A 21,524-nucleotide genomic window follows, 5' to 3' on the forward strand; every position below is an offset into this window, starting at 1 on the left:
GGCACGTGACACACCCAGACGTCAACAGTGCGCAGGCGCAGAATTGATGCGTTCATATTTCTAGTAAATTCACATGGCTGCGTATTTTGCGTAACCGCGAGTTGAAAGGAAATAATGTTTTGGCTGCTAACTTTCGGCTGCTCAAGTAACATTTAAGTATTAATATATTGTCAGTTTTTACTAGAGTTGTGGACACACGTTCGTTGAACAACATTTACAATTTGACGTTGACCACTTCCTCGAGTAGTCTCATATGCTGAGACTTTTATATTTCGCTGTAATGTAGTAATTTCGAAAATAATACTCCATTTTAACTTGAATTGAATGGAAGAGTAGCCTTTTCAGTTAACTTGGAAGCAGCAAGTTTTCGGATAAAAATGGCGCCGTTGACTTTGGTGGCCTTAACTGAAGAATGGATAATGAACAAATTGGGATTAAGTCATCAACGCCTTGGTAATATTTCTTGATATTTAACATAATAATAAACATTAATATGTAATGAAGATTTCAAAGTCAGTCTATGAAAAATGTTGCCTTGTTAAATATGGCTTTTCGAACAAAATTGCTGTTAATCTGTCAGAAGGCTGTAAACGATTAAATTGAGTTACTCTGGAGAAAAAAAATCCTTCTCTATTTTCTAAACAGGGGATGTTCGTTCACTGAGTCTCCCTGGTACATACAATCAGAAAATCGGATACCTGGGAAATGGACTGGCCAACTTTGAACGTCTGAAATCTCTGAATCTTTCGCATAATTCAATAGTCTCTGTTGAGGTAGGCTTGAGTGTTTCAGATACGGGGGGTTATTAATGCCGTTGAATTGCTATGTTTAATGTTCCTTGCTATACCTCAGGGTCTGCAACATTTGAAACATTTACAGTTCCTAAATCTCTACTATAATTGCATACCTTCCCTGGAAGAGGTAAAGGTCCTCTTTGAGTTGCCGGTTTTGAGAGAACTTGATCTGAGACTCAATCCTCTGGGCAAGACTGACCCGAATTACCGACTTTACGTCGTGCATGCTATGGCCAGCCTGCGCAAGTTAGGTAAGGAATTAGCCGGACTGCTAATACCAGATACGTTTTGAGTATTTCTATGGACTTCTTTGCTTTCAGACGGATGTCTGGTCAAAGATGCTGAGCGCAAGTCGGCCAAAAGGCAGTATACACAGCAAAGGTACAATGCAATCTCTAAAGTAAAAAGGCAATTTCTGGTGTTTGTGGTGGCCCTTCAGGGTCAGCCAGTCCACCCATATCTACATTTGCAACATAAATGCAAATCTTCCTATCTGACAGATGTGTCAAATCCAGATCCAGAAAATAAGACCTGCCTCGGTTTATATTAGACACAAGAGCTCGTTTGCCTGCCGGTTGAGTAGAAGGATCTGTGCTTTCAAGCCGTTGTAATATTAACACAGCTGTCGTACTTTCTGTTCTTTTATTATTGTCGAATTATTGCTGCTTTTGGCCTGTTATACTGAACAGCCAAGGCAAAATCTTTCTTTACCGTTTCGGAGGTCAATAAGATGAAAAACATTGCTGAAGATTATGAGGACCCATGATAGCAAACTTAAAAAATTGTGTTTTCTATTTACAGCATTAAAAGCCTCGTGCCAAACAGGTACACACCATGTACACCTGACATGCGTTGTGTTGCAAAAATAAAATAAAATAAATGCACGCCATGCATGGGATTTAAAGTGTTAGGGCCAAAAGTGCGATTTTTTTCATGGGGCACCTAAATTCCTGACAGCACTCCAGTTACCGCTTTCATTAATCATCTTATTTGCTTATGTTTTTCAGAAATCGTAATAACCGACAAGCCTTATTGGAGCGCCTCAGCAGGAAGCTCTCTCTGTTGAATGACACTGATGGTGTTGAGTTGAACCACAATGGCACCAATCACAGAAACGTCAGCTACTCAAATGCAGAATTACAGTCTTCTCATCAACAGCAGGGTGAGATAGAATTCTTCTCGTTTTTTCCCATTTATATTTGACGTCTTTCTGAGAGAAATGATACAGTTTCACACATCTCTTTAGTTCCAGGTGATTAAAGATTTATTTAGAAAGGCCAGCCCCCACCTTTTCCTGTTTTTGTTGCTGCGTATTGTTGAGTCCTTCATGCCAATATCATTGAGGATTCACAATCCGATCATTTTAAGAGTCATGTGTTTTATATTTTATTTCAAAGTTGAATAGAATCTATGAAACAAAATGTTCTTCTATTAATTCTGTTGAATTTAATTATGCAATTCTAGCACTAGGTGGCAACAGAGGGCTGCTATAAAACCGTTTTCAAAGGTCCAGCGTGACATGAGTGATTGTAGTATAGCATGCATTTGTTTGTTTGGGGCGTTAGGTCAGTCCAGTATTGACATTAGACTTCCAAATTCGTAACTGGAGACTAAAAAAAAAAAGGCAGCTGGTTGTTGGAGAGATCGTAGTCTACTTCCTGAGTGAGATCACTATTCAGCAAGGCACAGAACCGATGGTTCATACTGGAGATAAATGAATCATTGTTTACAATTCCATTTGTAAATAAATAGATAATAGTTAGCCCTATCATCTATCAAGTGCATTCAAATCCCCCCATTTTATAAGTAACTGAAATTCAGTACATTTTGACCCAAATCCTGGAAGTAATCGTTGAACAAGTATTGGTAGTAAATGTGTTATGTTGTGTTGTGTTGTAACCTTTTGAAGCTCAAGAACACCAATATCCCAGTTCTCACCATTCTGGCTCAAACCCCGTTTTGTATCCTTCATGGGTGACTGAAGTTGCGGGCACACCGACACAAGCAGAAAACAAGCAGCAGGTACAATATCAGCGAGATTAGCGTCTGTGAAGCTTTTCTGTGACTGCTTGGTGCCACATTCATGTGCCATCAGCTAATCTGACTACTCCTTCCAGGAAAGTTACAGGAAGCCCTTGGGAGAACTGCTCGACCTCTTGGACAAACATTGGGTGGGAGAGAGAACCCTGCAACTTAACACCAACTTCCTGAGTGTGTTCGCTTTGGGGATTTTATCTAATTGCAGGAATTTGAGATTTAAAAAAAATCTTCACATTCTTTCCCTTTTCTGAATCCAGCTCAGATTGTCCAGATTCTCTCTGTGATGGAAAACCGTATCTATAATCAGGATGCTGAGATAAAGACCTTAAAGGAGGAAGTGGGAGCGTTGTGTCTTTTTGCAGCTACGCAAGAACGACAACACAAAGCTGATGTGAACAAATTCACCGCTGATCTGGTGATAATACACACAGATGAGTTGGCAAAATGTTGAGAATTTACATTGTTGAAAACGTTTCATGGGAATTTATGCAAATAACATAACGCATGGGCAGATTTAAATTGCAAGATGATTTAGCACGCACTTTGCAAACACAACATGCCACTTAGTCAAGGGCCTCTGAGGACTCAACCCCTGAATCCAGTTTGCACCGTTCACTTCACAGATAATTTCTAGAAAACCTCTGATACCACATTTGATTACATCTCTTACTAATAGTTTGTCATATAAATTACTTTATTCAAAGTAATTCATGGGGACATTCAAATTAAACGGACAGTAGCTACAGTACAAGAAAGCAAGTCATGTGCTGCACAGACTTTATAGCACTTATTCACTTGTTACACTTGTCCCATTTTATCCTTACATCATCATGAACAGTATTATGCCCCCAAGATCACCAGTAGAATAAAATGTCAAATTATTTTCTAATATAGTAGCATATAAATTACAATATCGGTATGCAGTATGACAATGAAAGCAGTTATTCAAAGTGACGGGAAAAGGCAGAAATAAAATCAGAAAAAATATCATATGATAGGACAACTTGAGCGAGTATTTGTCCCATCTAACCCAGGGAGAGCTCAACGTGCAGCTGAGGGTTGCCTTGGAGGAGAACGTCGCCCTCCGTAAAGAGTTGCTCACATCAGAACGCATGTATCGCCAGTATATGACAGAGCACCCGCCCATTTCTCACAATATTGGTGAGTGGCGACTCCACTTCATATTTTTTTCAGGAAATGTTATGGCGATAAACTGACATATGTTATATTTGCATGAACAGAGGCTCAGAGAAGGGTGGAGGAGGTGAAGGAGGAGTTGGAAGAGCTGAGGAGAAGAGTGAAGCAGGCTCAGAGCGCCAATGAACCTCCTCAGGTATCCTCCTCCATTTTAGCTTTGGTAATAAAATGACATGACTTCATACATACTCATTTTGTTTGTGTGACTTGTTCGGTCACTCACTACGGGTCTGACTGGAAATGTGCAGGAATTTGATTAAGGAGATTCCGGCAGGTATGAAGCAGCAATTGCAGGTGCTGTTTGAGTGCGAATTAAATTTGGAGTTTTGCTTTATTTTCTTCTCCGATATGTTTGTTTTGAGATGCTAGAATCGTTGAGCTATTCGTTATTTGGAAAAAATGTCGAAGGCAGTGTTTATTTGAAGTTAACTGAGAAAGATAATTTATTAAAGGATGTTTGTGTATAAGTGTTTCAGACCGCTGTCATTTTAACAAATGATTTGGGAGGGAAATGTTTGGGACAACTGGATCAGCATCAAGGTTGTGTCTCTTCTTAACCTTAGTTGTTTTTCACTTTTGTAGGTCAGAGCCGATGGGAGTCTCAACAACACTGCAGCACAATGAATGCATCAAGATTGCGGCTGTGCTGTGAGTGTTTTTTTTTTAAATACACATTACCTCTGACTTGAGGTATCAGGCACGCATGCGCTCACACTGAGCCGAATAGAACAACTCTGTTTTTTTTTTTTTTCATAGGCCCAAACAAGCCGTAACATGACACTTTCACTTTCACAGCAGAGGTGGTTGGTGGGCCTTCTTTTTTTATTTTCAATAATGCACTACAAATCATGAACACACAATTAAGAGGTCTAAAGAACAAGTACATAGATCCACTGCATGCACCGGAGACACAATAGCACATTAAAATGTTACGGGGGGAAAAAAGAATACACACATATCTTTCCTCCACATTAAAGGTGCACAGTATTTGGCATTAAGCACAGGGAGCTTACTCCAGCAGACAAAATAATCACACTGATAGTTGATATAGTTTTGTGGCTGCGACTGCAGGCAAGTGTGACAACAAACTTTTTGTTAAAAAAATCTTTTACAAAAGTATACTGTTTGGATTTTTTTTCCCTTTTACATCAGACAGTATTTAAGGATATAACTGGCATTCCCTGCTTGACTTCAGTTAAATTTGTGCCTCGGATGACAGTACCACACGTTAAAGGTTCTCCGGATAACAAATATAACAGCATTTGGTGGCAGCCAACTTTGTACATGTACATATTCTATAGATTTCAAGCAATAACACCGTTTCATCATCACTTTTCATTACTTACGATTTCTAAGCAAGAAAACAACTGTCCAGTAGTCTGTCCTTACAGCAGGCACAGTAGATCAAATACAACATAATCCTTCTATCATTTCTGTGCTTCCCAATCAAATGTAATATACATAATAACATGCACAAGGTACAGAAACACAGGAAGGAATATTAAGCCAGTGTCAGAAATCAAACAAGTGGCTACAGTTAGATTATACACAATTGAAACACAAATATATCGGAGGTTCTGTGCATGAACGGGGGGAATAATATCCAATGTCAAATGTTAAAAATACAATCTTGCACGACTGTACTCCCGCCCGCTCAATTGGCAGGATTTACCTGTTTAAAATTAGATGCAAAATTGTTTTAATGGTGTGATGGGAGAGAAAATAGGGGCATCCAATGAACTATATTTGGGAGGTGCTGAGCTAAAGGCATATTCATAAAATGTCAGACCTTATAAAACAAAGAATATGAACAGCAGAGTTTATCCACACTTGGCAATTGGGGATAGTAGACACAAGTCAGAATATTTAATACACATGTACAAAGGTGTGCCAATTATCTGGAACACTGTGCCAATTAAAATCTTCAAGTGGATGTAGAAAGTTTTTTTTTCCTGCAAAAAAGTGCAATGTTATTACATTAAAAACCCTTGTACCTTTTTTGTTGTTGTTTCTGTTGGCTTCCATTGTTCGTTGTGCTTGATATTCTAAGGCCCGATCAAAACAACAAAATTTCGTTATCATCATCGTCATCATCATTGGCGTTCTCCTCTTGGCAGGAACTCACTATTAGATAGGAATGTACCAGCTGGTGAAGACTTTGTAAAAATAGATGTAAACAATTTTCCAGTTCTCAAACTCTCACAAAGAGAGGAACTCTCTCCGCAACCACATGCACACACAACATGACTGGGTGGGAAAATATATGACAACCTGTTTTGATTTGTTTGTTTGTTTTAAGTACTCTTTTGAAAGAAAGTGATCCATGCTGTCGACCCATGTTTTCTCTGCACCGCTCACATGGGTTTGGCTATGGGGGGTTTGGTGACCTTCTTTTCATAGGACCCTTGATGCTTGTATCCTGAGACGTATCCCGAAGTGTCGACCAGGTCTACTCGTCCCGCTTTACCCTTCCCGCGTCCCGTGTTGTCAAAACGCTCCTTGTGCGACCCGGTGAACTTGGTGGTGTCTGTCAGTCGGTTAACGGTTGGGGAAGCAACGGCTCTCTGCAAGGGAGTTTGCTGGATATTAAAAAAAGTCAGTTGAGGATTTGGTTTTTACAAGAACTCTTACCGTGACCCCGGAGATCACGGGCGTCTTCCCCTCAATCAGCTTAAATACTTCAGCCTCGGCCTCCTCGCCAGTCTTCTCTTTGTACTTCTTCCTGGCGAGCTCTCCTAGAGCAATCTTGAACTCGTCATATGTGATGGTGCGACAGGATTTCTTCCTGAAACAGATGATTTGGTACAGGGAAGCTCAGCCAACTCTAAAACAAAAAGACATAAGTGTCATTTGAAACTCAGGTGACAGTTTTACCCTTAAAATAAATGTCTAGCAGATTATTTGACTTTGAAAAAATACACCAGAGGTGTAGTGTATCTGTAACCTGTAATATAAACATACATTGCATATCTCATAACTATCAGATATGCAATGTTTGTTCGCGTGAACTTTTTAGTAGTCTTTCAGCAGGACAACAACATACATATGCGTTGAATATGCTCTTTAATTTCTGATGACAACCAAGGATAAAACTTAATACATACAGAGAGTTGATGTATCACATCCATGTTAGGGATGTGAATCTCAGCACTGAAGACGATTCGATACACATCACGATCCACTGCCAGCGATGCGATACTTAAACAATACATGGAATTTTCTGGCGATACGATTCACCGTCGTCACGATGCGATACGATTCGATACACATTAAGTTCAAATCAATGCGATCCGATACGATACAATGCAATTTGTTGCGATATTGTGCAATTAAACATGATGCAAATAAGGAAAGAAAAAAGCTTTTAAAAAGATGGAATTCAGTATGGTATTACAAAAAGGATACCACTTTATTCCTTATAAAGAGTAGAACTTGTAAAACAACTTATTTAAGCCCTTTCACAATTGGGTTTTGTGCAAAGAAAATGTAAACAATTTGGCACCTGAGACTCACAGCTGTTGCTATAGTGTAAACACAAACAGACTATTCTCACTGAGTGTCTTATATGAAATATAATAAGATATATATATGTATATGAATCTCTAGCGCAAGATGCCCACCCATCCACTGTAAGTGCAACTCTTTGCGCACTGTTCAGCGACACAGTAATCTCACTTCTCACTTTGTTGTACACATCGGGAATATGTTTGTAAGTGAACACAGACCTGTCTGGTATTTTATACCTGGGTTCCAAAACGTGCACGAGCTGTCTGAAACCCTCGTTGTCCACCACGCTAAGGCTGGAGGTCTTTGCATATGAAATAAGCAGTGATCTTAGTTATAGCCATTGCGCGGTCACAGTGAGTTGCAAGGGGACTCCCAAAATAAGAGGCAATTTTTTTCTGATCCTGACCTGGTTTACCAAGAGTTTCTCCGGTGTCCGACGAGGAACTGGGCGTGGAAGCGGGGGAGCGGGAGGGAAACTTGTCGGTGATCTGGTGCCATCGGTTTAAGTGGGTCTGCATATTTGTGGTGCTGCCGTTGTATGGGTTCTTAGTGCGACATTCCTTGCAAATTACGGAGGTTTTATCAAGCTTTCCGTCTTTCCTTTCGAAGCCGAAGTATTTACAAACATAGGATTTGAATGTTGCGGGTGCATTAAATATAATAGATTCCTCGCTGCTGCTTGCGCTAACTTCCATGTTTCGCTAGTTGTGTACCGTCCGTATTCAACACAAAACGCAAAACAATGATGGTGCGGTGCATTCATTGCGCCTAGGAAAGAGCAAATAGGTGACGTTTAACATGAATAAAACGGTTGCTAGAATCGGATTTTACCGATACCCACCAAATGCATCGTGATGAATCGCGATTTCACCCGTCAAAACGGTTGCTAGAATCGGATTTTACCGATTATGTTCCACACCCCTAATACCCATCAATGCATCGTGATGAATCGCGATTTCACCGATACCCATCAATGCATCGTGATGAATCGCGATTTCACCCGTCAATCGCATCGTACCCAGTGAATGAGCCGATGCACTCGGATCGCGGTCGTGTGCATCGATGTATCGATTAATATCGATTATTTTCCACACCCCTAATCCATGTGGGTCCTTGAAACGAAGCACTACTTTCATATTAGCCAGGGCTTTGGTGCCATCTAGTGGCATCTGTGTGTGTTACATAAAGAGTCCCAAAATATACCAACATTCTGCCAATAGGTTAGTTTTTTTCTCCCAGTGAATAGCTGAGGATAAGTTTCACAAAGTGAGCGGCTTCATGAAAAGAGCACCGCGATTAGGAGGGGGTTCACTGTCTTATTTTATTATTAAGTGATAAATGCATAGTAACAATATCGCGCATGCAGTCTGAAGGACAAACACATTATGGTGGGATAATGTGAGGCGCTTATGAACTTGATTGTCAAATCATATTACCAGATAGCTCCAATTTCATCCCTGTGCTGACCTCAGTCTTTTGTGGGAATCCTTTATATGCATGATACATTAAGATTCCTATGATATGCTGTAATGATTAGTTTTATATTCCTGACTTTGTTTCTTTCTTTGGAAATTTGGCACGACATCAGCATGCGTGTGCCATTTGTGACGAACGAAGCTTTAACTTGTGATGGACTGCTTCATGTGGAACCAAATGCATTGACATTTATAAGGTCAACTTGTGACAGCTGGCAATAAGTCAGATCTTTCTCACTCATGCTCCATCTGAGAGTACTTCACTTGCCTTGTTGGCCACGTCCCCCTTTGACTTCCACATAGTAACAAACACAAACATTCATCGCTGTGGAGATAGATCAACCAAACAACAGCACATGAAGCTCTGCCGTCTCCCGAGGCAACCTGCCGTCATAGCAACAAGGCACGGTAAACAGGGGTGTTAAGGTTTATCATTATTTCTTCTCCCCCCATTGACCTGCTCTGTTTAGGCATATTGAATATTTTTGCGCTCCATGCTCGGAATCATTCCCATGCTGTCTAATGTCAGACGGGAAGCTGAACTTCCACTGCCGTTTCTGTCTGGGGAAGACAAATACCGTATGTGTCCCCATCAGACTGAGTGCATACTGTAAAACCTCAGATATCCAAATCGTTAATATTTGTAAATAAATAATAATACAAATCAGCGCTTAAGGAGGTGACAGAAGAAGGATAAAGTTTGCACAGGGAATGGAACATTATTTCACCTTGGAAAACTGCCGCTGAACTGTTATAATTTACATACTTGAACCATCTGCTTGCTGGACCACGAACCAAAGACGGAAGACTGTGTTTAATCCACAGCTTCCAATAATGTTCACTAATAGGGAACCACGGCATGGAAAATAAAGCCACCATGCCAGTAATTAATTTGTCTACGCCGGATTTCTACAGCCGTCACAGTTTATGTTGAGGCCTCTGGGATCTCAACACTCTAAACCTTAGGAAATCACTCAGCCATACCGTGTTTAGCCAGTGCTCATTAATCTGAATGTACTTGTGCATGCAACGGGCCTTGACACTGAATAAAGAGAAATGCATGGATGCCTTAAACTGCTCAGTCATGCCTGGAGCTAGTCAGTTCATGAACGCCAGCAACCCCCCATCTGGGCCCTACATCACTTGACACAGATGCTACTGTACTGACCTCAAAGCTTTTGGACACACGTCTGTTCTGTTATCATGATAATGTGGCATTCACTGAATTGCCAACCTTGGATATTTTTCCTGCCCCATTCCTTTTCTGTGGTGTCGAAAGACCCAGTTTCCATGGCTTTGCTAATGTGAACTGAACAATTAGCTCATGATAACAAGCTACACCTCATTGGAAGTGCTTTTTCAGATTAGATGGAGAATTATTGAATCTGGTACAAAACAATGCTTTCAGCACGTCATTTTCTTAGCCAACACTTTTCTTGAATAAGTAAGCTCGTCATCAACCAAGAACTCACTCCGTCGCTCTATTTACAGTTTATATTTGATATTGTGTTGCTATCCATGAAAGTTAATACAATTAATGAGCCTAACTTGACAAAGTTAGGAGCAGAAAGTACAGATGTTGTTTTTAAATGTAGGGGTTAAAAAAATAAATGCATTAAAAAGCACAGATACCTGGAAAATCTCCTGTAAAGTGAGTATTACTTTACTAATATAAGCAAGCATAGTAGAAGATTCTGACGACGGCCTAAGAAGCATAAGTGAAAATTATTGCAACTCGTCTGCTTCTCAGCGCAACATAGCCAAGTCAACAATAGAATGTAATGTACATGGAAACAGAAAAGTAATTTCTGTTATGCCCAGTGGGAAATTTTGATTTTAGAAATTGTATGTTGAAGTGAACAATTTGATGTAGACATTTTAGTCTGAATTTTAATATATTGGAAGCCGAGCAGCATCCTGGATCCAATAACGGTCGACCGTAGTTCCACTGTATGTAGGGATTGTCCTATTGCAGTTTAACGCTTGCAAGAGTATCGCTCGGTACGTAAGAGCGACAGAGTGTTTAAACCACAACTTTTGTTTTTTTTTGCAGTGCTGAGCATCAATATTATACAACCTAATTGCAAAGGATCCGTTTATTGCCTCTTGCTCATGCCACAAATCCAAAATTCTGCAAACTGCTGACTATAGTCCAGATTGCCATGGCAACCGTCACAATTAACACAAGTCTGGCCGTGTAAGCACAAAATCCACTAAATCAACGTGACCATTCCTATTCCGTGGCCTTTTCCACTCCTGCCGCAACACAGGATGAAGAGTTACTTCCAAACACCCTCTCCTGTTTCCTTACTCACATCGTTTATCTTGGTTATTGTCGTTTGATTTGACGGTACATATTTGCAGGAACAAGTTGTGATACGTCCAACTATCTAGCACACTTTGCTCGGTCAGTAAATAAAACATTTCCCTCTTTAGTGCAATTTAGGTCACAGTTTATTATTAGAGTCTAGTGCACTTGAATCAAGCATCAAAGGATGAGCCAATCTGGCCCGGGGAGGTTCAGGAGGAGCCATTCATCCAGATCTTTTGTTCTGGTTTCTTATAGCAGCTTGGCTTAGTGACATGTTCAAAACCCAACCAAACGTATCTCATTTCTTTCAGTTTACAGTTAGACGTCAAACCGTGGACCAGTTTGCTCTATTAGGCTGTTGCATGTTTTATCACATCGAAATGTGTTTTTCATCCCCCCTTCAATGTTCCTGTAATTATAACCCAGGCAATGTTATTGCCACTTCATTGGACTTTGGGGCATGCGTGAGAGTTCAGTGACTAAGTCTTAAGTCATCGCTGCTTCTGCTAGCAATATCGAAGCAGTCCTGTCATGGCACATCTGTGGTGAACCGCATTCATCCAAATACATCAGTCCCTGAGTCACGTCTGGATCGACTGCTTCTGATGTGACTTAGAAGCATCTCTTATGTTTCGGGATGGCCCAGACTGATGCCAGGTATCAGTATTGGGTGGATAACAGCCTTATTTTAATGTACTGGGTACTTAAGGAAGGCTGCCGATACTTGCCACCGATATTTAAGGAAAACAAATCTGACATAGAGTAAATCCTCCTCGGCAGCAGTAGGCACAATTGTGTGGCGGTTTCACACATTGGCGAATCAAAATCTGCATCAGAAACAAAGGTGTTCAGAATTTTTGTCATTGTGTTAAATAAAAATGTATGTATCACAAGTACCAGATGTATCGGTATACCGAATATTCGGTATTCGGTGAGTACTCAAAGAAAGAAACCCCATACTGGTATCGGTCTGGAAAAACGTGGCATTGAACAGCCTTAGTTATGTTTATGGTAGAAAAAGTCTGCTTTCTTACTTGACTTTGGAGAAGACAATGTCGACGTCGGTGAGGGTGACAGCCTTGCCGTCGATCACGCCGCAGTCCTTGCAGAGCTTGGACCAATTCTTCCCATGCATGTCCTTGCCGGTAGCGCGCGTGTCCCCATGAATGGCGAATCGCCGAAACGATTCCTCTAAAGCTGTCAACTCCACAGGTGTGGATGAGCCCACACCTCCTTCGCTGGTCCCATTTGAGTCAGTAGAGAGCCTTTTGGAGCTACGGTCTCTTGAGTGTTCACTATGTGCCCTCAGTTGGGCCGAGCTGAAGGTGGTATTCTTGGCTGTCTGGACCTTAAAGTCATCTAGTCTGTCTCTGAGAAGAAGAAAAATGTTCGTCTGACCATCAGTGTGGGGTATGACAAGTAAACTGACAATAAGATCATACAAATGCAGTGACTGAAGGTTTTTTTTTGGTTTGTTTTCTCATACACAATCCAGGAGGTATACAACATGCTGGAAGGCAGGTACTACACATTACAACACATGATTTTGTTTGTTTGTGCAAGTAGCCCCAGAAAAATCAGCCCGGACGGATCCAAGTAGTTTAAACCTGTTCTAGAAGACGAACAGACAAACTCTTCTGAAGACAAACAAACAAAAAAAAGATTTTGGCCAATGTGCTAGTGATCCCTGTCAGTGAAGTGATGCAAGCAGGATTTGATTCAACCAAATTAAAGTGCACTGTGATTGGACTCGTGTATTTGTTGTGGTCTTATGGTATTTTTCAGGGATGAATGTCCTATTGGATTAGAAGCATAGACTGACGTGACCGCTAATGAACATGTAGCTTCTCAAACTTACTTCTGGTCTGCCATGCTTGTGCAGGAATTAGATTCCCTCTGTGCAGTGCTTGGATGAGCTGACTTGTGTTTTCTCTTTGTGCTGTGAAAAAGATGAAAATGGAGGTGGATAGTGTGAGATGAAGTGCCCACACATAAATGTAATAGATAGAAAGACAGTAACAGTAGGTCTTTTCTCTCATGCGTTTCCAGTAGTAAACATCATTGCCCTCATGCCATGAACAGAGTATCGAGCCAAATTCATGCATACATCTATCATGTAGACATGTTTTTAGCGCTATCCTTTCAAAGGTTGCTCGACAGATCTTATTGCAAAGACTGAAGACACAGCACGACTCATAAATTAATGGGATGGTCCAAACCAAAAAATATCACCCACCTACATTGTGACCAAAATGGTCATACTGGGTTGGGATATTTCTTTAAATCATGATGTGGTGATTTCTAAAGTAATTTTAGGTAGCTGATAAGATCCTTGACCATATAAGGTACTTGTTTGAATAGGGAGAATAGAGCACAGTACACCATAACATATTGTATCAGTCCTTAGATACCATACAAATATGCACCTAGTTGCCGTGTTAAAACATCTTAGCTTTCACGCAATAGGGTGTAGAAAAATAGTGACGAACAAACTGAGGAAAATTGAACATGACAGACTGACTACAAATATTCACAAAATGTCTCTACACACTGAGAGTAGCAGCACATTCACCTCGATCTCACCTCCCACTTGAAAAAAAAAACATTGCATCTAAAATCTGTAACATAAAAAGCAGAAAAATGATATACTGTACCTAAAAATGCAATACAGTAAAATGCCATCCGTCCCAAACTCAATCCATTGGTCCTCTATGCTCACCTTTGAGCGTTTCCCATAATTAACGAGGCATCCTTAAAGAGTGTGTGTAGCTCTGGCGAAGAAGACACCAAGAGTAACTACCACTTTAAATCGATACTGTACGAAATGTTCAGGCGCTTGCGAGAAGTCAGAACCGCTTTTGTTCACGTGACTCATGAAGCTCTAACTTAACCCCCCGCCTCCAACAAGACAACATGTGAAGTTCTGCCTATTGTCTCCATCAGCAGCCTATGGACTCTCAACACTCAACCTTGCATCGACCTTAATGGGTACCAAAGCGAAGAGTGACACAGCATTAAAAGAAAATATAAACGGCTGAATGATGTGTCTTTCAGGGATGCAAACACTGGGAGCCCTTTGTCTAATTCGAGGGCCCTCTCTGCACGACCCTCGCACATTTATTCACACACACATGGCGACATCGTAGACTCTCACTATTGACGCAAGGCACTTTGTCATCGAGGACTCGGGCCAACACCAGAGTTGATTCTAGACAAAATCCTATTCTTTATTTTACCCCTCTGACATGTATATTATGTTCATCTCTCGTCGTTCCATTTTCCACCTTTTGAATGAGTGCTTTTGTTGAACTAACAGTACATTGGTATGTGATTTTACAAGTGTGTTTTGGTTACTTGACATCGACAGATCATTTTCCACGCTGATATATTTTGAGCCTCGATTCCCCAAAGAACGTGTAGAATTTTAGCCTTTTCATAAACACAAACAGCATTGTTGCTTTTCCCAGATAACTTTTTTAAAGGGGACTCCCATTAAAGGAATCTTGAACTTCGTCAAATGAAAGTCAATTCTTCTTTATGTCGGTTTGTAGTAAAAGACAAGCAAATGATACAATTTAGCTCCAGTTTTAGTTCCATGTTTTAAACGCAACTATTTTGTACATGCTTTTCAGACTAAATAGGCTTAATTTTTTTATTTCTATGAAGATATGTTTTATTTTTATGTATTTCAAATTTGGATTATCTTTACATGATCAAAATTACGCCTTTCAAATCTTAATCACGATTCTCAGTCACAGTAATGTATCAAAAGATTAATATGTCAGTTGCCTAAATTATCAATGATTCGTTGATTAAATGTGTATGGCAAGTTAATAATCATAATACCTTGTTTTAACCCTACAAATGTGCTACATTGAAAGAATTTACCCGCTTGGAACGTTTTATATCAATGAAACTCAAGACTAATAGTTGATATTTCTTTACGATAAATTGTTTCACTTGTGATTTATGCTAGCAACAAATACTCCAAACATGAATCCCCTTATAGGCTTTATCTTCCCCAAATATGAGATCGCTGAATCAATAGGCAGAATCCTCCCTTCTCCTCCGATTTATAGTCAGTAGTATCGAGTGTCCAAGTCAAGAAGACAACACACCTCCTCGCACCATGTGCTGACCAATGCAGAGAAGTAATAAAAATATTACAATGACAGCTCAGATGTTAAGGTAACTGTATAAGTGTTGTAGCTTTAATATGGACACAAGCATCATTTTGTTCTTTTTCCAACCCTTCTAAGCTAGGCGGAGCTCTCTGTGAGCGTATAACAGCATGCTTGCATCCATTCGCCTTGTGGCAACATGCTCCACGCATGAGTGCTTCAACCATAAGTTGACCAAATTTTTAACTGCATCTATTTGGAGCTACAGTACGCCATCACGGTTGGAAACATTCTATTCATGCTCAGGATAGGAGATCAGCCTGCGCAAGGTGCGAGCTGCCAAAAAATGCGGTTGTTTGGCAGATGGTGTAACACACAAAATGATGACATTGTTGACGGTGATGGGGGCGTGGAGGGAAGAGAGTGTTAATGTTACACGACATCATGTCAGCGTATCACAGCGAACTCCCATCTGTGCTATATCCCAATCCTTGCTTGGCAGAGGCTTTTGATTGGGACCGATCCGTCATGAAGTAGGGATCATCGCCTTTGCAGTTAAACCCCGCTCGCATTCACCACACGATTCCAGGATGCTGATTGATGTCAATGTTTTATTTTTATTTTTTCAAATGTAAACAAGATTGAAATTCTCAGTTTCAGGGTCAACACTCTTAACTTTGGAAGTGTGAAGCGTAGCTTTGATAACAGGTGACTGTACGTGTGGTGATGCTCGAGTTACTTTTTTGGATAACTGTGTGGAAATTCCAATAAGGAAGCAGGTTTCTTCTTTTCGACCATGCATCACAAAAACTGCCGAATGAGAAAATGCCATAAAGTTAATCCTTTCATACTCACTGACCTGAGCTCACGTGAGATTTGAATAACTAAGAAAATCCTTGCGACTGGAAGCAAAATTTCCCCCCAAATTTGGCGGAGTCACAAGTTTCATGGTGTCCTGTTTGAATTTGACAATTGGTCTCCAACCAAAATACGGCTGAACAATTAATTGACTTTGAATGTAGTAGAGCACTATTTTATACATATATCTATATATAGATAGATAGATAGATAGAAAGAGAGATTGTTGTTTTTTTAGTGAATCCTTAAAAGACAGCAAATCAAAGTGTTTTGCAAATTCACAACTCAAATACTGAAGTAGATCAATAAAATGTCTTTCATATTAATCCAAAATTCATTTGCCTTTATTTTAGCGGAAGCTTGTAGACGTCCTCATTAAGTGTATCACACCAAAACGTTTATGTAAATTAAATGATATTGTTTCGTCAAGTACACATTAATGTATTGCTTGGTTGTTGAAGTAATTGTAATTTTGAGAGGGGGGCAAAAAAACCCTACAAAATAAAAAACAAACTCGTTCAACCCTAAATCAAAAGGCCTCCCGAGTTCAATGTCAATGCTATGCTAAGGAGTTTATTAAGCAATAGATTGCTAGATCTTTAGTAAAAAGAAAAAAGTTTGGAGAGAGACAAAATGCATTAATTTTTTTAGATGACATGAGCAAAGCTTCAAGATTGTACTACCTCATGACACTGGAATCAGCTCGGGGAGATACTGACTGTATTTGGTTTTCGTCACTGTCCCCCTCCCGCCCTCTTAAAAGAAACATCAGAATGATATCATCACTGTGTAAAACAGACCCGTGGTCACCACTACCATACACTCCCTTTCAGAGCAGTCGCCTCCGTGCGACTGCTCTGAATCACACATATTGGCGTGCACCGAGCTGTAGAGTAACAAGATGCTTCGAGCCAGCCGCAGCGGTTATTGTTGGCAGCAGCATTGAGCTCAATACAGACTGTGTGAAGAAAGCGTGACGCCATAGATGTCAACGGGAAAGGCCAAGTAGTAATTCTTTGGCTATAGCAGGGATGGCCAATTTAAATTCTGAAGAGGACCAGAGTTTATCATCAATGCTACTGGGGGAGCCAGATGGGACCACACACACTTCCTAACTAGATGCATGACAAAAATGCAATTGTAAATATGGACTAAATAAGCGCGTATGTGCAAAATGCGTGTTTACTATATTTCAATTTTGATCATACTTTTCTCAATGCATGTTTAAATGAGCCATTATCCCAACATGACACGAAGGGTTTTAAGCAACAACCAGTGCAAAGGGCTCCACTGCATAAAAAATACTATTCAAGGATGGCACAGAGCTGCTGAACAAAAACCCAACACTAAGCGCAAGAACTCATTTTGTACTTTTTTTTCCGCCCACAAAAATAAAATGACTCAACATTTTTAATCATTTCGGTAAAATGTGTTTCCGTCCTGTCATTCCAAATCTGCAAAATTGTATTCACATTGGAATATTTGTATGATGAGTGAAGAATAAATGGATAGGGAGAGGCATCAGCTGACTTTGGAGTGTACATTATTCTTCTTTGACTACCATATTATAATTATTGATGAATTAGCAATGTTGTCCTGAGCAGCTAGTACAACTATACAATGGCTGCATTGCAACATCATGATAAATTGTATTTCTGGATCTATTTATAATCTGCCATAACTGATACCCTTCTGCGGTCGCATCACAAAGAGGGGGCTCTTTTGTGGAGTCAGTACTTTAAATACCTAGAGGCCTCAAGTGTCAGGTTTACGATGCAACTTCAGAAATGTACTTTCACTAGAAACATTGTTTGCGTTCAATGTCAGAGGGGCTTTACTTTTGAGGTTCCTTGTAACTCTGATTGATGAGAACACGTGTTCTTCATTTATTACAACAGAAGATGGGCCAGTGGCCCACAAACTTTTTAAAATGTACTGTATGTATGAATTATTAATATTCATATTTAAACAAGGGCGCCCCGGTAGTCCAGTGGTTAGCACGTCGGCTTCACAGTGCAGAGGTACCGGGTTCGATTCCAGCTCCGGCCTCCCTGTGTGGAGTTTGCATGTTCTCCCCGGGCCTGCGTGGGTTTTCTCCGGGTGCTCCGGTTTCCTCCCACATTCCAAAAATATGCATGGCAGGCTGATTGAACACTCCAAATTGTCCCTAGGTGTGAGTGTGAGCGTGGATGGTTGTTCGTCTATGTGTGCCCTGCGATTGGCTGGCAACCGATTCAGGGTGTCCCCCGCCTACTGCCCGGAGACGGCTGGGATGGGCTCCAGCACCCCCCGCGACCCTAGTGAGGATCAAGCGGTACGGAAGATGAATGAATGAATGAATGAATATTTAAACAAACCACATAAAAATGCATTAAACATGGGATATATATTTTGCCCCAAAAAATGGGCAAATTGGAGGTGGCGGGGGGGATGGGAAAAATCCAAAATATGAAAAAAAAACGGTAATATGCTAATCTGCGAGTTCCTAACTGCGAATGTGCGGGGATCAACGTTTTGAGTTGTATTGTCACCGATTACCACTAGATGGCAGACAATTCCTAGTTGTGCTTTCAGCAGGTCTTATACTGCCCCATAGTGCAACGTGAGTAGGCCTCATACTTTTTGGTGTATCTGGAATGATACGCAGGACAAAGATATTACAGAGAGTTGATTTTTGTGAGAAAAAAATATATATACAAAATTTGTTCTTGCACGCAACGTTGCTTTCTTGTTCAGCAGTTTTGTGCTGTCATTGAATAGTATATGAGAGCCCTTTTGCTTTAGTTTGTTGTTTGCTTCACACTCTTTGTTGTTGGGTTAGGATAATGAATCTTTTATATATGCAAGAAAAATGTATTATAAAAAATTAAATAGCCCATTTTTTGCACATATGCACGTAATTATCCATATTTTTAAAAGCATTTTTGTTATACATCTGGTGCTGAAGTGTTGCTCCAGCATTTAAATTGCCTATACTTGTCCCAAATGTCAAAAAATAAAAATTCAAAAAGTGCAACATCAATCTTTTGTCTTTTTCTTCTGAAAAGGATGCAGTCATATGCAACAGTCATAGTTTGAACAGTTGGAATGGTGTTATTAAAAAAACACCATTACTTTTCCTGCATCTAAAGAGCCTTTCTTGTCTCTTACCTTTGTTCTATTCGGCATATTATGTGATTGCCCCTACATTTGATCATGAGCATTTCTATGGCTAGGTTTGAGCAAACGTCAAATAAAATGTGGCAAGCCACTTTTAAAATGACGTGATGGGCTTAAGTTTGACATATATACGAGTCTTCTTTTGACTGTTTTTGGAACGTGGGAGGAATCTGGAGAGAAGCAGTGTGAGAACCTGCAAACTACACACAGGAAGGCCAAGAGTCAAACATGGAACCGCTTTACTGTGATGCAGATGTGCTAGCTAACCCACCGTGCTGCTCAATGAATATATTGTTATCATAGTTAATAATCCATGCATGCATATGCATGCATGCATGTGTAACAAGGGCTACGTCTGTTTTATAATTGCTGGAGGTAATAAAACACTCTGGGGCAGACAATGGGTTTCTACTTGGACCAGTAAGGGGACACGAGGTTCGATTGACTGGAGCCAATGATGTCACCATTGAGGGGGTGGCATGGGCAAAGAAACAAGACAACAGTTGTAAAAACAATTAACTTTTATATCAAACATAAACACAGGACAACAAAATTATTATCACGACAAACACAGTGAAAAAAAACAGTAAATAAATCCAATTTAGTCTCAACCTCTTAGTTGACCTTTCCCTCAAGCAAAATAATTGGTGATCATCTTTCTCAATTTTTAACGACGCTACTCTTTTAGTCAATATAGATTTTGGTTATGTCCACTCCCCATTGCCTCATGCCATAATCCGGGTTACACATGCATGGAGTGTCAGGAACCTGATTAATGGAGCAATGCATCCTGTCTTGCATGCATAATTATGTAACAGGCCTACACATTAGCCTGACATGAATTACTGCAGCTATAGGCCTGCTGCGATGTCAGTCAGTCTCGTCGACCAATCAAAGCGCTCGCACGGCTGCGTTTGGAAGATAAACACAGGCGAAGACACTCGATTTGTTGACGTTACACAGACATGGCTGCGGCTGCAGCTGTTGCCCGAGACAAGTGTTACATAAAGCCGCAAATGCCACATTCACATAGACGTGCCTCAATAGTGCTCGTACAACGTCCAAATAATTGCACTCATCAGCTCCAGTTAGCTGCATGCGGACCTTTAAAAAACAATATCACATATGAGGAAGCGTTGACGCAAAGGAATGCAAAAAAAAGCGCACCTTCTAGAATCGGATGCGTTGATATAAGCAAACAGTTGATGACTGCTTCTAATATTATTTCAGCACGCCTGAGCAATTAAAAAAAAGATTAAATAAAATCAATCACCTGGTGACGTAATCCCCCACCTCGTTGTCAGTTAAAAATCATCGTTAAAAGAATCGCCTCCGTCCGTCTCTCCTCTCCTGTCGGCTGCCCGCGCTCGAGTCGAGCGATGATGGCTCGCCCCCCCCCCTCTCCCCCTCGGGGATGCTGGAGAGAGAGAAGTCCACTGATTGGCTGCCTTAGCGCCGCGACGAGTTCCTCTCCTCTCGCTCGGCCGCGGTGCTGTGCGTATAGGGTCGACAAACAAGCACTCAACCAAAGCATCTTGTTTGCCCGTAGAGGCACAATGATTGGCTACTTGATTCACAAATATTTGTCATCCTTTAAATCCAATGTGCATATTTGTCATCCTTTAAATCCAATGTGCTTTAGTGAGATGTGTTGGTCTGTTTTTATTTTTTATTTTTTATGGGGGGGGGGGTATAATCCCGCTGGACGTGGAGAGACAATTAGCTCTTTCGAGATTCTTGGGGAAGATGTAGCATACAGGCTGCCCTCAGAACCGGATTCTCCTTTAAGGCTGTTTCACAACCTGTGAGCCTAATGGCTGAACTTGAATGGACATTATGTAACTTTGTAGCCCTTGCTGTAGCACCGTCATAACAAAGCCCTCACAAAAAAGACTTATCACCTAAGTGCATGTGCCGTTGTAGAACCCCCGTCAGCCATGCATCAAGTAGATATCAACTTTACTTTATAATTCTGACAATCAGCCATTCACACCCATGGAAAATGTACAAGCCCAGGGAGAAGTTCTCACACGGAGGCCCCCCAATTACTTGCAGTTACCTG

At 40.6% G+C, this 21,524-nt stretch overlaps 2 protein-coding genes across 6 annotated transcripts; one reads left to right on the forward strand and one right to left on the reverse strand.

The window, feature by feature from the left end:
• The first annotated feature begins 69 nt into the window (after positions 1-69).
• On the forward strand, positions 70-4,979 carry cep72 (centrosomal protein 72). Of its 2 annotated transcripts, XM_052066115.1 has the most exons (12): positions 70-453; positions 646-773; positions 853-1,045; positions 1,115-1,175; positions 1,802-1,956; positions 2,704-2,816; positions 2,912-3,005; positions 3,092-3,249; positions 3,869-3,995; positions 4,076-4,167; positions 4,614-4,679; positions 4,788-4,979. In XM_052066115.1, the coding sequence occupies exons 1-11, from the start codon at positions 378-380 to the stop codon at positions 4,653-4,655; spliced, it is 1,239 nt and encodes a 412-aa protein (XP_051922075.1). In that variant the 5' UTR covers positions 70-377; the 3' UTR covers positions 4,656-4,679; positions 4,788-4,979. The 2 variants fall into 2 exon arrangements, with proteins under 2 accessions (XP_051922075.1, XP_051922076.1); XM_052066116.1 differs by lacking the exon at positions 3,092-3,249 and having other exon boundaries at positions 2,912-2,965.
• Positions 4,833-20,887, reverse strand: LOC127601110 (tubulin polymerization-promoting protein). 4 transcript variants are annotated; one of them, XM_052066126.1, is made up of 5 exons: positions 20,736-20,887; positions 13,183-13,263; positions 12,359-12,694; positions 6,663-6,816; positions 4,833-6,595 (listed from the first exon to the last, which is right to left on the reverse strand). In XM_052066126.1, exons 2-5 carry the CDS (start codon positions 13,194-13,196, stop codon positions 6,386-6,388), a joined length of 714 nt encoding a protein of 237 aa, XP_051922086.1. In that variant the 5' UTR covers positions 13,197-13,263; positions 20,736-20,887; the 3' UTR covers positions 4,833-6,385. The 4 variants fall into 4 exon arrangements, with proteins under 4 accessions (XP_051922086.1, XP_051922088.1, XP_051922085.1 ...); XM_052066128.1 differs by lacking the exon at positions 20,736-20,887 and adding an exon at positions 20,630-20,654; XM_052066125.1 differs by lacking the exon at positions 20,736-20,887 and adding an exon at positions 14,044-14,607.
• Between the last annotated feature and the right edge of the window lie 637 nt (positions 20,888-21,524).

Source organism: Hippocampus zosterae, chromosome 5, assembly GCF_025434085.1.
Source record: "Hippocampus zosterae strain Florida chromosome 5, ASM2543408v3, whole genome shotgun sequence".
NCBI classification, from domain to species: domain Eukaryota; kingdom Metazoa; phylum Chordata; class Actinopteri; order Syngnathiformes; family Syngnathidae; genus Hippocampus; species Hippocampus zosterae.

What these genes read in the sequence shown, in the direction of transcription:
- LOC127601110 (XM_052066125.1), bottom strand. An exon ending in ACAAGCATGGCAGACCAGAA is followed by an intron (nt 12,695 to 13,182) that starts GTAAGTTTGAGA and finishes TCTTCTTCTCAG; the next exon opens with AGACAGACTAGATGACTTTA. An exon ending in CCGTGATCTCCGGGGTCACG is followed by an intron (nt 6,596 to 6,662) that starts GTAAGAGTTCTT and finishes ACTCCCTTGCAG; the next exon opens with AGAGCCGTTGCTTCCCCAAC.
- cep72 (XM_052066115.1), top strand. Translation starts at nt 378, where the DNA reads ATGGCGCCGTTGACTTTGGTGGCCTTAACTGAAGAATGGATAATGAAC. An exon ending in ACAAATTCACCGCTGATCTG is followed by an intron (nt 3,250 to 3,868) that starts GTGATAATACAC and finishes CATCTAACCCAG; the next exon opens with GGAGAGCTCAACGTGCAGCT. An exon ending in GCCCATTTCTCACAATATTG is followed by an intron (nt 3,996 to 4,075) that starts GTGAGTGGCGAC and finishes TTGCATGAACAG; the next exon opens with AGGCTCAGAGAAGGGTGGAG.